The following is a 14780-nucleotide window of genomic DNA, read 5'->3' as shown; positions in this document are numbered from 1 at the left end:
AACTTGACAATGATCTGTCTTCATCAAGAAGGAACTTCCCAAGTTAACATCACGTCAACGGATTACTCATATACCGATCATCTCCAACAGATTACTCATCCATTTTTCCAATACCAAAACATTGATGTTTGGCACATTACCAATCCAATTCCATTACTTATAAGTTTTGTAATCATCAAAACACACCTCCCTCTCACCTAAATGAAGAGAATTTTTCCTCTACCCTATTCTTAGTGATTTGGTTTTGGTAGTCTGCTGCATCAGCTATTACCTAAAACACAAAATTTCCTTCATCTAGGTGGAACTTGGTAATCTATTGAAGCACTTTCAGTCGCCAAAAAATTAATTTTTTAGTATTGAGGAGAGGGATGAGTAATTTGTTGTACACCCTCGCAGCAGGCGTGCATTTTGAGAGATGGGAGCAGGTGCCACGGAGCAGCTGTGCTTCGAAAGGTTTCTTGCACAGATTCTTGGCTGCTTTTTATGGAACCAGATGCTTGCTTAACAAAGTCATTTTGTGGATCAGCAATAGAAACATCAAGAAATCTGAATGCAGCTGAAAGAAAATCGATCAATAAATAAATAGTGAAAATATAGACACAGTATTGAAACGTGAAATGGCCATGCGGCTGTGCCTAGTCAACCGTGCTACTGCACAGGCGACGTGCTCAAATACTGAAACGTGAATGGTGTTTTCGCTCAAATAACGCTGAAGATGGTTCCATGGAGCAGATAGATCGATGCCGAAATCGGCCAATTGCAACCTGTATGCAATGGAGCAGATGAATTCTGCCTGGAAGAATCCAAGAATTTTCTAGTAAATGGTTCTCTTTATTGCAATACTGAAGTACCATTTTATAAAAAATAGTCATCATTTTATTTGAAATTTATCCCACAAATTTTATCATTGTTTTCCATTTATTTAGTATATGTATGCAGCAGTTCATTAGCGTAAAATAAGGCTAAAATATAAAGAGCTCTGGATTTGTACACGAATCAAACCCCATTACAAACACACGCCTAACTAGCGAGTACATTTGTGCAGATGACACGTGGGCCCACGTGTCAGTGACAAGAACGTCACGGTGGCGCACGTCAGAGCATCCCGTTCCAGCCATTCTGCCCGCCACCCACACGCGAGAGGGATGAGGACGACGGCGATCAGGGTTTGAGCTTGAGCTCCTACCCTCCGCGGCGGCTCCCTCTGCTATCGTCAGCCTTCTTGGCCCGCACGCAATCAAAGCGGCAAACCACCGTCGCGCTGCGACCAACCTCTCCGCCACCGGATCCGCCGTCTTCCTGCAGGATGGCGATGATGAGCCGGACGCGAGATCTGCTGATGGAGGGGTTCGAGGGGCTGGTGCGGGAGGGGTCGTTCAAGTGGGGCCTCCCCCGCCGCGAGGACGACGACGACGAGGGTCACGACGGCTCGCTCTCCGGCAAGCGCTCCTCAATTGCTGGCCTCTCCTTCAAGGCCAACTCCGTCGTCGCTCGCTGCTCCCGGTAATGGCCAAAACGGCGCTTGATCCGCTTCGCCCTTTTTTTTCAGGAAAGGGAAATACTCTAGGGGACTAGAGTGTAAATTATTTCTTTCTTGGGCTATCTGTTCAAGAGAATCCCTCATTGCAAGCTTCCGTGTCTCTTCGATGTGGAATCTGATCATCATCAAATCCCAACCTTCGTTATTTTCGATGGAATTGGTTGTTGCTACTAAACCAGGCATGTTCATGGAGGTGGCAATTCTCTGAAAACCCTTACATAATAAGACCAGACCAACCTGCACACCACATATGTTGGATTAGACACTATTAGGCATTAGCTTATCAGGAACTGGTGTTATGTTGCACGTTATGATTTGTATGTTGTAATTTAAGAGTAGGTATACTGCTTAAGGAGAGAGCATTATGATTTGCACATCATGAGAGTTAGTTCTTTAGCACATTTCCCCTTTTAGTTCAGGCATAGCTATGCTCTTCTGTATATTTATTTAAGCTGTTATCTTATATAGCCAGCATTTCCCTTTTTAGTACAATGTCTCCATTTCCATCAGTTGCTGATCAATTTCTTTTTGTTCCAATTATATTTCAGAATTCTTAATGTTTCTATTAAAGATCTGCAAACGAACTTTGATAAGCAAGCATCTGATTCTGTAAAGAACCCAAGAAACTATGCAAGAAACTTTTTGGAGTACTGCTGCTTCATGGCACTTGCTCAGATCTCACAAGTTGCAGGGTATCTTGCTGACAAAAACTTCCGTCGCTTATCATTTGATATGATGTTAGCTTGGGATGTTCCTTCTTCTTCAAGCCAGCACAGCGTTAAGGTACTTATTTGGTTCTGTTATAGAATTAGTTAAGACTTCTTTTTCATAGCTCGCAAGTTCTGTGTTACAGCAAGGATAGTGAGTCTCTTAATCTTAACCATATTAAATTTCATACCCCTCCTTTGCAGGCTGAGGTGGACAGCACCGTTAGTTTAGAAGCTTTTGCAAGAATAGCGCCTGCCATCCCAACCATTGCTGATGTAGTAACTTGTTCAAATCTCTTTGATGTACTGTCATGTTCAAGCGGAGGCCGTCTTCCATTTTCTGTATATGATAAGTACCTTTCAGAATTGGACAGGTCACTTTCTTTAATACTATAATGTTTTTTGTTATTAACATACACAGTAACTAGCTCAAATATTTGGCTGCTAACATGTTCAACTATTCTTTACCTTTTATTCTGTTGAAATACCAAAGTTTTGTCTATACCTGGCTAAGAATGCTTATTAGTTACTAACGTAAAATCCTCACGAGCTATTGAAATGCAATAAACTCTAAAGCCCAATGTAGTCCTAGATATTGTTATTATTGAGCTCATGTTTTGATTGATTTTCTGGAGTTTAGATAGGACATAATTCTACTTTCCCTACACTGTCTGCATGTTGAGTACTGCAACGTTTATTCCATTAATTTGTACAGGACAATATAAAGTGCTTTTCATGGATCCTGATGTGTTGCTAATATCCTCATCATGTGCAAGGAATTTTGTATCTTACTAGCCAGAAGGCCCGTGAGTTACTATGGCAAATTTATGAACATAAGTCGTCTGTTTATCGTCCTGAGATTAAAAAAAAAACAAATTTGTTAACAGGCTCGGGCATGTAAGCGGCAAAAGGCAACTTGGCAAGAAGTAAGAATGATTTAGGGGGAAAGAGAGCACATCATTTAGTATGAAGCTAGCTAGTTAATCTATCTGTCATGTAGATTGCAAGTTAGTATGCCATCTATAGTTTTGGGAAATAGAGTGCAAGAAGAATTTATAAACATGATCATCATCATCATCGTCCGTCTTACGGTGTACCTTGTTTGCTAAAGGCCACACTTAGCATATGTTTTTTTATCTCATATAGAGCGGTGAAAAAGATGAAGACACAATCTGAGTCATCGCTCCTATCAAACCTCCGGTCTCAGAGAGGAGAAAGGATTCTGGAAGTTGATGGAACATTGACAACACAACCAGTACTCGAACATGTGGGTATTTCAACATGGCCAGGTATGTGTGGTTCATTGAGCCGATCAAGCTGCTGTCATGTTTATTTACTAATTAGTGAAGCAACATGAACTTCTATTCTTGTATCACTTATTTTGATCTTGCTGATGCAGGAAGATTAGTACTCACAGACCATGCTCTTTACTTTGAAGCTCTTCGAGTTGTTACATATGATAAGCCCAAAGCTTATGAACTTGCAGAAGATGTAAAGCAGGTTGTTAAACCTGAGCTGACTGGTCCATGGGGTTCACGTCTCTTTGACAAAGCCGTTATGTACAAATCAACAACCTTGTAAGTTCTTAACACATAATAAAGCAATATCATGTAAGCTACATGTACCGTGTGTTGTTGCAATGGTCTTTTCATTGTTAGTTTTAATTTACAGATAATCGCTCTATATGATCCAGAAATTTTGCTGTATTAGAACATGCTGGCAATATGCTTCTCCCAGTTGGTATCCTTGTAGTTACCCTATGGATATGTTCTTCATCTTTAGTTACAGCTTTGTGTATATTGCTATTGTGCATGCAGACCAGAGCCAGTGATCATTGAATTTCCAGAGTTGGCTGGCCATTCCCGTCGTGATTATTGGCTGGCCATCATATCAGAAGTTCTTTATGCCCATAGATTTGTTAGGAAGTTTGACATAAGTGGAGTTAACAAAGATGAAACAATTCTGAAGGCAGCACTTGGTATTCTACGGTTACAAGCCATTGAACAGTTAGGCTTCCCAGTGCCAAATCGATATGAATCTCTTTTGATGTTCAATCTATGTGACAAAGTTCCTGGTGGTGATTTTATACTTGAAACACGAGCCAGTGTTATATCATCAAGAACTTCGGATCGAAGTAACCAACCTGGCACGAGTAGAGGAATGCATGCTGTCTTGTCAAACTTGGGTGTGGTATCACCAGTTAATAATGGTGAGAGATTGTTTGTTGGTGAGATGGTTGTTGGGGAAATTAGTTCCTTGCAGAAGGCCGTTATTGACTCAATGAACAACTATAAGAAGGTTGAACTGGCCCAAGCTACGGTTGATGGAGTCAAAGTTGAGGGGCTGGATACAAACTTGGCAGTAATGAAGGTAAATTCAGAACATAAACAATCCTTTTTATCTGTCAATTGTCAACTATTTAACTGAGATTGTGTGACATTGCAAAATGAATGAGAACAATTGTGTCTGAACTCTGAACAGATACATTTTAAGTTTTTGTTTGGTATTTCTTTTATCTAATTCCTAATTGTATCTAGGAACTGTTATCCCCAGTAAGTGAGCTTTGGAGGATTTTGTTACTGCTCACATCATGGGATGAGCCTCTGAAGTCCATGGTGTTTTGCTTTCTATTCTCTTACATTATAATCAGGTATACTACTTTCTCTGTGGATATTGTTCTGCTAACTTTATATTAGAGGTACTGCTTTGATTTGGCCATTTTATATGTAAGGGAACCAAAATTGGAATGTGGTAACTAAGAGAGGATTCCCTCAAGAAGACAAAACCTAAGAGAGGAGCTCATGCAACAATGAACCTATCAATGTAAACTAATGTGACTGGTAGCAGCTATTGTTATTTAGAGATTTAGTGGTTGGCTGTGGTTCACATAGTGCCTTTTGAATGTACTTAGGAGATTAAGTTGAAGCCATTATTTCATCTCTATTATGCTGCCCCTGTAATGACAAGACTCTTGGTGGTTATTGTAGATGCATTACTATTTAAAATGCAAATTAATACTTATGGCTGGTGAAAAGGAACTAGGTTGATCATTGTTCTTTGATTTTGAGGCCCTCCGAGTCATGCGAAAGAACTAGCATCTGGATACGCATGTGCATCGCACACTCTTCTCAATTATTTCTTGGGTCCTGGACCAATCTATTTCCTTGTAGATAAATTAGAGACAAGTTATGCAATAGTTTTAGTAATGTGTACCAGAGCCAATGAATGTGAAGGATGTAGCTATTATTAGCTTATTACTGAGCCAATAATAGTGCAAGGGTGTTCGAAAAAAAAACTAAGTAATCCTTAACTTTTGAAGGAATCCTTCATCAGTGGTGAATGACTGGCTTTTTCAATCCTTTTGGCTTTGGTTCCGTAGGAGCAAGTCAGAAAGGTTTATAAATAGAAATTTCATCAGGCCCAATCCAATTCGAAAACATTTTGGCAAATTTGGCGGTTCACTGTTGATATTAATCGTTCTAGGTCGATGAGTATTGGATACTACAGAAGGTTAAGATTGTTGGTTTCCTCTCCTTAATTACCATTACCAACCCTCACTCCCTTAGTCAGAGTAATTTTGTTTCAGTTTCTTTCTTAGCACTCTTTTCTTTACCCAAAAAAATCTTTTAACAAGACATCACGACAAAGCGAGCATGGCAACAGTGCTTGACTGACAATAGCTGAACTTGTCAGCTGGTGAGCGCTCGTACATTTCATATGACATTTACTGTTATCGAAGGGATAATGTAGCTTATAATAGCAATCTGAACTGTACATTTAAGTTCTCAGGTATAGTACTTCTTTTTTAAATTCGTTACCAGTGATGAATTATTCTGAGAATTCTTCAAGTTTGTGATGTCTCTTTGTTTCTTTGCTGACATAGGGGGTGGGTGGTCTATTTTATGGTCATGGTGCTATTGTTTTCAGCAGTATTTATGTTTCTCACAAGATTAACTAATCAAGGAAAGCCAATGTCTGAGGTCAAGGTGGTATCTCCACCTCCAATGAACACAATGGAGCAGCTCCTAGCTGTTCAAAATGCTATTTCTAAAATTGAGGAGCTCGTCCAGGATGCAAATATTGTTCTTCTGAAGATAAGAGCTCTATTATTGGCTTTTCCATCCCAGGTATATGTTAATCCTCACTCTCCATCATTTCGAGGAATTATTTTTATTATATTGTTTTGATTTTCATTAATTCTGGTATTTGTAATGCTATGCAGTGAATATATTGTGACATACATTGTGTTAGTGCAAATGGAACCCCAAATCACACCATAATTGGCAGTAGATTTACTGGGAAAATGAAATTTATTCATGCTATGTTGTAATACGCTATGCTTCATGGAATTATTACCCCAGTACTCAAGGTTCACAAAGAGGATTTGAGAAAACAAAATAAATGAAATTTAGAATTTTTTTACTAAAAACATTCCATGGTTGCAATCACTAATTATTTTTAAATTAATTCAACTTTATGCTTTGATGTAAAATTTACTGTTTTGATGCTAAAACTATTGCAAACTGCTTTTGTCATGTGAGCTTTATTACAATTTGTGATTGAATATTAGGGATAATATTTTAGCCTCCTTGTGACAAGCAAGGGAAAGGCTGACTAGAAACTCCCTTCGCCAGAGTCGGCAATATGTGGAGTTTTCAACACTGGGTATGTCCTTGAGTTGTAAGAAACTAAAGACATCAAGCAAGACTGCTTTCATTGATAAGGATGCTCTTAAGGTTCCGGAACTTTCTTCCCTTTATTAAAAAGCAAGATTTTTTTTTTAGAATTTAGGGATCTCTGCCCTATCCATTGAATTGCATGAGGACAGAATGCTTAGCGTTTTACAGCATCAGACAGCCAAGTCTGGCAACTCAATTAGTTTCAGCAAGCACGACTCTGAATAAATGAACTCGACATCAAAAGGACAAACACTCGCTGCACCAAGCTTGTGCAGTTGGATGGAGTCACTATCAGGTCCTCCCCCTCGGCCATCAGTCTGCTTCCTGTTTCGGCCATCAGCAGACCCCACCCTCCATCAGGAGCCTGTCTGACAATGTCTAGCACTGTCTGTGGAAGATTAAAAGTTGCAATAATGTCTGACACTTTAACTTAAAGGCCAAAAACCTAACTGTTCCATTTACCAATGGGATGATCATCATCACAACCCACATGACAGTGTCATCCTACTTCCCAAGCCCCTAAGAACGAGCTTTACCTTGGTCATCTCAAGACAGTAAACAAGAACCTTCACTTGGTTGATCAGCTCATATAGAAACTCATGGACGTACACTTGGCTTATCAGTTTACTAAGGAACTCATGGGCCTTGAGGAGAATGTGATTGTCAATGTTAGAAATTGGCATACCTAAGACCTAGTGACGGTATGCATGAGGATCTTTAAAAAAAAGGGGGGGGGGGGAGATTACAGGTGCGCCGGCTAGTGATCCTTGTGTGAGATAAGAACCAAACATATTTTCTGAAATCCTTGCAGATCATGTGTTCAGCGATTTGCCCATGATTGCCACTTTTGCAATGCGTCCATGTTGCGGTGAATAGCTCTCCCTGACCCTTGCGATGCCGCCATAGGTGGCTCGGCCTTCCTCCTGCTCATACTCATTGGCGTTAGTTGCTGCCGCTGCCTGTTTGGACACCGCTTGATGCTAAGCTTGATCCAGGATGCCAACAAATTATACTGCTGTGTCCACGGAGACTGATAGTACTCCCTGTCAGCATGCAGTGAAGTGATTGTCATAATTACTTTTTGGTTCTGTGGCAGGGTTCTTTCCCCTCTTTTCAAGGGAATGGGGAGCCTTGGGTCCTGCTGTAGTAGGGGAATGTCAGCTTTTAATCAGATTTCCATTACTTGTTCTTGTTGCAAGTTTTCTGCCAAATGTTATATACTGTATATGCAGAAGTTCTGACAAGTTAACAGATGCATTTTTTTTAAATATATTTCATTGTCTGCTCCTCATATCATAGGCCACAGATAAAGCTATTGTTGCATTGGTACTGATGGCCCTGAGCCTTGCCATCGTGCCCACAAGAGTGCTTATGCTGCTGATGTTTCTGGAGGTGTGCACTAACAACTCACCACCACGGAGAGCAAGCACAGAACGGTGGACCAGAAGGTTGAGAGAGTGGTGGTTCAGCATACCTGCAGCTCCCGTAGTGGTAGAGAAGGAGACGGAAGACAAGAAAACAAGATGATATCTGTGTAATATCCAACGTAATCTTGTGCCCTGCTTGGCTGATGCATTGCGTGATGTATCAGCCAATGCCCACTCTGTACAAAGACCACTGTATAACAGCAAGGACAAGGAGAACTACCTCCACTTACACAAGATGCCTCTAATGCTGTCACCTTTACCACCAGTTCATTCATTTCTAACATCCGATCTGAAGTCCTGTCTCGCTCATGCTTTGCCCATAAACGCACGGAATTAAGTACTATTGAAGCCGAAATAGGAAAAAAAAATCGAAACTTGAAAAGTGAAAAAATTGTCACTGGAGACCGAGACGCCTCCAAGAAGCTGCCCGATGTAGGTCAGCTGTCTATTATTTCCATCTCTCTCTCTCTCTCTCTCTCTCTCTCTCTCTCTCTCTCTCTCTCTCTCTCTCTCTCTCACACACACACACACACACACAAAGGAAATGTAGTTGTCTCTTCAATCAACTGTTGCCACAAAAATCATGATCTTGGTGGCACAACTGATGTCCATCAAGACATTATCCGTACAATCGAGTGATCGCCAATTCACCACCGAACCAGGAGAAATAATCGCAATCTGTAGTAGCTGCGAGTCCCTCTTTATTATTTCCGTCGAGGACGCCGATGGATCGGACACCTGCGGCGACCAGTTATCTGCACGCTCTTCTTTTTCTCGTGGATGCCGGCCGCCGTGCTCCGATCCTGTTATGATTGGCATGGCGCCGGCGAGTGTGGCCTGCAATCATTAATTGCCAGTGCCCTGGTATTATTGCTCGACTTGACTGGCCGCCGGCAGTCACTAGCTAGGCCCACGTACGCCCGCCGAACCGATCGAGTGCGCGGAGGCCACAGCACAACAGTTGTCAACCTCGGTCTCCGAATGACACAAGATCGGCGCAGATAGACGCGGCTGCCGCCGAGCCCGAGCCCGAGCGGGCTGCGGGCGCGCGCGCGCACCACACGCCTCCCGCGATCCGATCCTCCCGTGCGCGTCGTACGTGTTCCTACCTCCAACCAGGCGACGAAACGACACCGCTCCACTCGCCTCGCCATGGTCCCGTGGTGGCCCTAGGCTAATAGGCCAGTGATGGTCACTAGCTAGAGCTCCCCGCCACCACCGAGCGAGCACGCGGCTCTCTCGTGGGTCGCCGTCGTCGCGCACGCCGAAGCCGCCGCGCCGCCGCCGCGTACCTCATCCAGCGGGCAGCGGCCGCACCTGCGCAGGTCGCTCTCGGCAGCGCTGCTCCTCCCCTGTTCCATCGATCCACCGATCCGGATTATATTCCGGAGGCTAGCGTGCACGATGCGTCCTGTTCGCCTTTGCGCCACTGGCGTCGTAGAATTTTGCTTCTTCCACAAGACGGCTCGGCTCGACGACGCGTCTCCGGCCTCTTTTGCCTTCTTGCATGTCCTGTGCGATGCAGCACAGCAGCAGCACCTGTACAAAAGTGGAGTGCCTATCACGACCGTACAGCTTACAGAACACACAAAGTGACAGAGGATGTGCCTTTCAGGCGATCTAGGTAGGCCTAGTGCATTTCGGATGTATGTCCAAGAGTCTCTGATTTATTCATAGTACAGCCATCGGCCCATCCATCTTGCATGGTCTAGTTTGACCATATGAATCTAGGTGGAGGTAAAAAAAATACAGATTTGTGTTTGGTTTTGAGATGCATGGTATTTTTTATACCTATCTAACTGTTTGGTAGGGTTGGGATGATGCTATCTCATTTTTGGAGCTTTATTTGTTTGAGCTACAGCTTTTGGAGCTTTTCTGAAAAACTATTGTTGATCTTTTTGCTTCTGAAAAACTAATTATAGCTTTCAGACGATGTTTTAAATTTTCTGGACTCAAAAAGCTAAAAAAAACTCAAAAAACTAAGCTTTTCAGCTTTACATATAAACTCAGTTTTTTTTAAGCTTTTGGCTTTTCGGAAGCTGCGCGAGAAATTTGCTGTTTGTTTGAGCTTCTGATTTTTCATGCTGAAAAATTGCATCTAAAAATTAAAAATTAAGACAACTCACCTCATGCTCCCATCCCACTTTATAAACTAGGAAAACATTGTCAAGGTCTAGATTACAGCGCAGACCGAACGTAGCTCGGTTGGTGCGGGCTCCCGGTGGGGAGCGCACCCGCCCGGGCTCGAACCCGTGGCGCTGCACCTGCCTGGTTTTCTAGGATTTCTTCGGGGGAAAAGCGCCTTTGGACCACAATGGGATGACGTGTCCGTCACTTGTATTCTCAATAGGCGTGTGTATAGATTGTAGTTTCTGGTTAGTTAGGGAGTGCGTGGGTGTGTAGGTAGGGAGTGAGTACAGATACTACAGCTTGTACCTAGTTTGAGGCACTCAAAAAAAAAAGTTTAGATTACAGCTTTTGCCGTGGCTTGTACTGTAGGTATGCACGGGTTGGTGCATCATCGTTCGGTCGGACGTGTCCCTCCGTTTACTAGTCCGTAATATATAGGTTGTTCTTGCATTGTGTATGCCAACTGCCAAGTCAATGTCATGATGAACGAACGTGTAACATCTTGGGATGAAAAATTCAAAATCCGGAACCTCCGGGTTCAAAAACCGGAACTTCCGGTTTTACTCTGCTCTGTGGGCAGAGCATGAATCGCGGCGCGCCGCACGTCGCCACCGCCGCCGGCCATCCTCGCGACACGCGCCGGCCATCCTCGGCTGCCGTGCCGCCCCCTCACTCCTCTCCTCGCCTTAAGGTTCGACCGACCCTTTCCCTTCAAACCCAAACCCTAGCTCTTTCCCCGTTTTCCATTGCCGTCGCCGTCCGAGCTCCGCCCTCGCCGTCGATTTGTCGTCTCCGGTGAGCCGTGGCTCGATTCCTCACGTGGGGAGCATCTTCTCCTTCTCCTCGCTCGATTCCCCTCCTTACCCGGCCTCTTTATTCGCCGTGCAGGGCCGCCGGCGAGCGCCTTCGCCCGCCACCGCCCGTCGCCGTCGCGGCGTTCTCTCGTCGCCTCTCTTCGCCGTCCACTTGTGGGGTGAGCTTCGCCTCGCCCTAGAACACCTCGTGCCCACCTCCTTCAGCCCGCTCCGGCCCTGCTCTGCCGCCGGAACACGGCCGTGCCGCCGCTGCGCCATGGTCGCCGCGTCGAAAGTCGAGTCGCGGACGATCCGGCTCTTTGGAGCGGACAGTCCGCAAGTAATCCGCTGAAACCGGAACTACCGGTTTTAGAAACCGGAACTTCCGGTTTTGGCCTGTCAAGTTCTGAAAACCGGAACATCCGGTTTTGTCAAACCGGAATCTCCGGTTTTGTCAGAGTTGCATATCTAAAATGTTGTTTCATGTACATCTTTCCGCGCATATCATTTCATGCAGTTTATTTTATGCATAAGCATAGCATCGCACTAATTCGTGCATCGCATTCATGCATTATAGTGACCGAATCATCGGAGAACGAACCCGTGGAGCCCGCCGAGTCCATCGAGCCTGAACCCGGAGTCCAGTTAGTGGTCGAGCCCGAAGCTAACCGAGGCAAGCAGCTAAGCATGATTCCTTGCTCCTATTTAATCTGAGTTAGATAGTTATCTCACCGGGTTATGTTGGGGTTATATGTATATTATGTATGTATTGCATTCTTGTACCTATTTGCGTGTATTATCCTTCCTTGATTTGTTATTCTCATTCTTTGCACTAGTTAGTCAGTTAATCACTTAACCTGACTAGATACTTAGCTATGCTTAGAGTACTTCTTTTGCTCGCTAGACAGGAATAATTTGGAGGATCACATTTACCGGTTATCCTTGTTGCACTGGTCTCAGCTTGGTGGTAAGAGTTTGGTAGTATCGAGATTCGAGCGGAATAGTAAGGCCTAGAGAATGAAGTCACATAGGCATAGTCCGCTTGGATTGATTAAGGACCGAGTGGATGACGTTGGTTTTGAGCACCTTTCCATGCTACCACACATCCAATATAATGGTACGGATGAGCCAATTACCTTTTTGACTTGATCATTGAGGCCCGGTCCCAGATACATGGCCAAGGGCTATGCAGGGAGGCTTACTGGGTCCCCGAGTGGAACTATGTAAAGGAAAAATTTAGAGATGTCCTCGGTGGAACTAAGTCTCCACGCGCAAGCTGGGCGTACCCTCAAGGTTGAGCCTTGTTGGGAACGGTTGACGTGAGTACCCCCTTGCCCGACGTGATCGGTTGGGTGAGTCGCATGGTCCTCGCGTCGTGTGGGTAAAGTAGTACACCCTTGCAAGGTTTGAAACAATTCGAATTGCCGCGCTCTCGGTTACGAGCACGCTCTTTATCCCATGAACTCCTCGTAGAGTTACGGTCATGTTGAAGTGGGTTTTAGTAACTTGGGAATCACTATGTTATTCTTAATATGTTCTAATAAAATTTAATGGGGGTTCGGGCAACATTAATTAATTGTACTAGGTGTTAGTTTAGAGAGCTCATGCTTATGCAATAATTACTTAATTTTAAAGGTTTTACTTGAGCCTTTGCATGATCCTTGTTTATTTAATCGCGTAAGTCTTGCGAGTACCTTTGTACTCAGGGTGCTTCTAACCGTAGTTGCAGGTGAACCGGAAGTGGTGTTCGACCACTTCTACCCCGCCGATCCAGGTGCGAGGGAGGAGTAGGTCGTTGAGGCTGGGATGGTGTCCTTGAGCAAGACATCATCATCGTAGTAGGTTTTATCGTAATCGAGCTTCGTGAGAGCATGTAAATATAATAATCTTTAAGTTTCTGTATAATATGGCTTCCGTGAGCCCAAGGCTTGTAATGGTGAATAGTTTGAACCTTCCTATACTGACCTGGTAATATTAAGTTTTGAACTCAGGTAATGTAAAACCGCTCTTTGTGGTTCTTTGGCGATGTATTCGATTGTAAACGGTATGTGTATATGCTGATTCTGGGCGTATGTTGGAACACATACCGGGAATACCGGATTTAATATTATTTTAGGCGAAAGACATGTCGATTATTCGTGTCTCTAGATGTGAGGTAACACGTGGCACGCTCTCTGGCAGGTACGTGTTAACTCTGATATGGAAGACAATGACCGGCAGTTCGTTTAATATATATATATATATATATATATATATATATATATATATATATATATATATATATATATATATATATATATATATATATATATATATATATATATATATATAGCTGTCCAGTGTACGCGGCGAAAGCGACGAGACGCTCATGGACGCTGATCCATGGATGGAGGTCAACTCTTGCCGTGACGGGTTCCGGCCAGTACGCACTCTCCTCCGTCCTTCCTACCCTATGTGAATCGAATCATTGAGATAATGAGGAGCGAGCGCAAGTCCTCTTCGCTCGTAGTCAGCTGCAGTGGTGGCAGCGCGCGCCGCCCGCCTGCGCCTGCTCGATCCGCCCAAAAGCGCCGGCCAGCTCTCTGCGCCGCGGCATCCGGGGTCCGGCTGCGAGCTCTGCTCTGATCGCCGGCGAGACCCTGCCGCCTGCCGGCGCGCGCGCGTTTGGTGACGCCGCGCTGTATGTAGTGTTACGGATGGCTGATGGCTCCGTGGGTGGCCGTGGTACCAGCCGCCTGGTGATGTCCCAAGTAGTATGTAAAATATGTGTCGAATATGTGTACAGTTTGGTTACGACTGGACTCGAGTTGTAATTTGATAGGTTAGAAATAGAGTTCGGGTCGAACTTTGTATCCCTAGGGCCCATAAATATGATGGCACTACCGTGTAACCGTGAGACGACTTCGACGGCCGGTGTGGGTGGCGGCGTGGCCGCGGTGGTGTCCGGATGCCAGTGTAGCTGCTGTTTATGGGGAGGAGCGTCCGTAGTCATGCTCCGAGGATGTAAGCACATCGCCGAACCTCGTTAAAAAAACATCGTGTCTCGATGTCGTTCTCGTTTGTGTGATCTTGTGATTTGGTTTTGCATTCTTGGGTTATCGCTTCCGCGCTATTATTCTAACAAGTGGTATCAGAGCCAGATTCAGGGAGAAGATCCACGAGGAGGCGCGATGGGCATGTTCCACAACGCGTGAGGTCGCATAAGCTGTCTGTGGAGGAGTTGGGCGCAAAGTGGAGCATGGCGGCGATCGACGACTCGATCGGTGGTGTTGGACACTTCAGGCGGGTGGCTCGAACCATCCAATGAGCTGCAATCAATGGGGATGTATCTAGATGTGGAAATCGGGTTGATAGCGGCTACATGCTGCTGTTCGATAGGGGCCGGTCAGACATGATGGCCAGGTTCGGCGGTGCGGCCGGAAGACGTCGTGGATGAAGACGGCGGCTTCGACTCGCGATCAGATTGATGTGCGGTTGGTCATGATCGGAGTGGTCGTAGCAGA

General features: G+C 44.6%; 1 protein-coding gene across 3 annotated transcripts; it reads left to right on the top strand.

Annotated features, from left to right (window-relative positions):
* Positions 1-1085: 1085 nt before the first annotated feature.
* Positions 1086-8623, top strand: LOC120649351. 3 transcript variants are annotated; one of them, XR_005665237.1, is made up of 10 exons: positions 1109-1503; positions 2089-2323; positions 2452-2621; positions 3394-3536; positions 3647-3824; positions 4065-4617; positions 4785-4897; positions 6131-6374; positions 6818-6983; positions 8226-8612. XR_005665237.1 is itself a non-coding variant. In XM_039926128.1 (9 exons), the coding sequence occupies exons 1-9, from the start codon at positions 1307-1309 to the stop codon at positions 8451-8453; spliced, it is 2061 nt and encodes a 686-aa protein (XP_039782062.1). In that variant the 5' UTR covers positions 1086-1306; the 3' UTR covers positions 8454-8623. The 3 variants fall into 3 exon arrangements, 2 of the variants coding, with proteins under 2 accessions (XP_039782062.1, XP_039782063.1); XM_039926128.1 differs by lacking the exon at positions 6818-6983 and having other exon boundaries at positions 1086-1503; positions 8226-8623; XM_039926129.1 differs by lacking the exons at positions 6818-6983; positions 8226-8612 and adding an exon at positions 6470-6793.
* Positions 8624-14780: the final 6157 nt, after the last annotated feature.

The sequence above is a fragment of the Panicum virgatum genome, chromosome 9K, assembly GCF_016808335.1.
Source record: "Panicum virgatum strain AP13 chromosome 9K, P.virgatum_v5, whole genome shotgun sequence".
Classification (NCBI taxonomy): domain Eukaryota; kingdom Viridiplantae; phylum Streptophyta; class Magnoliopsida; order Poales; family Poaceae; genus Panicum; species Panicum virgatum.
Note: the sequence above shows the minus strand (reverse complement) of the source record. Positions and strands in the feature narration are given on the sequence as shown.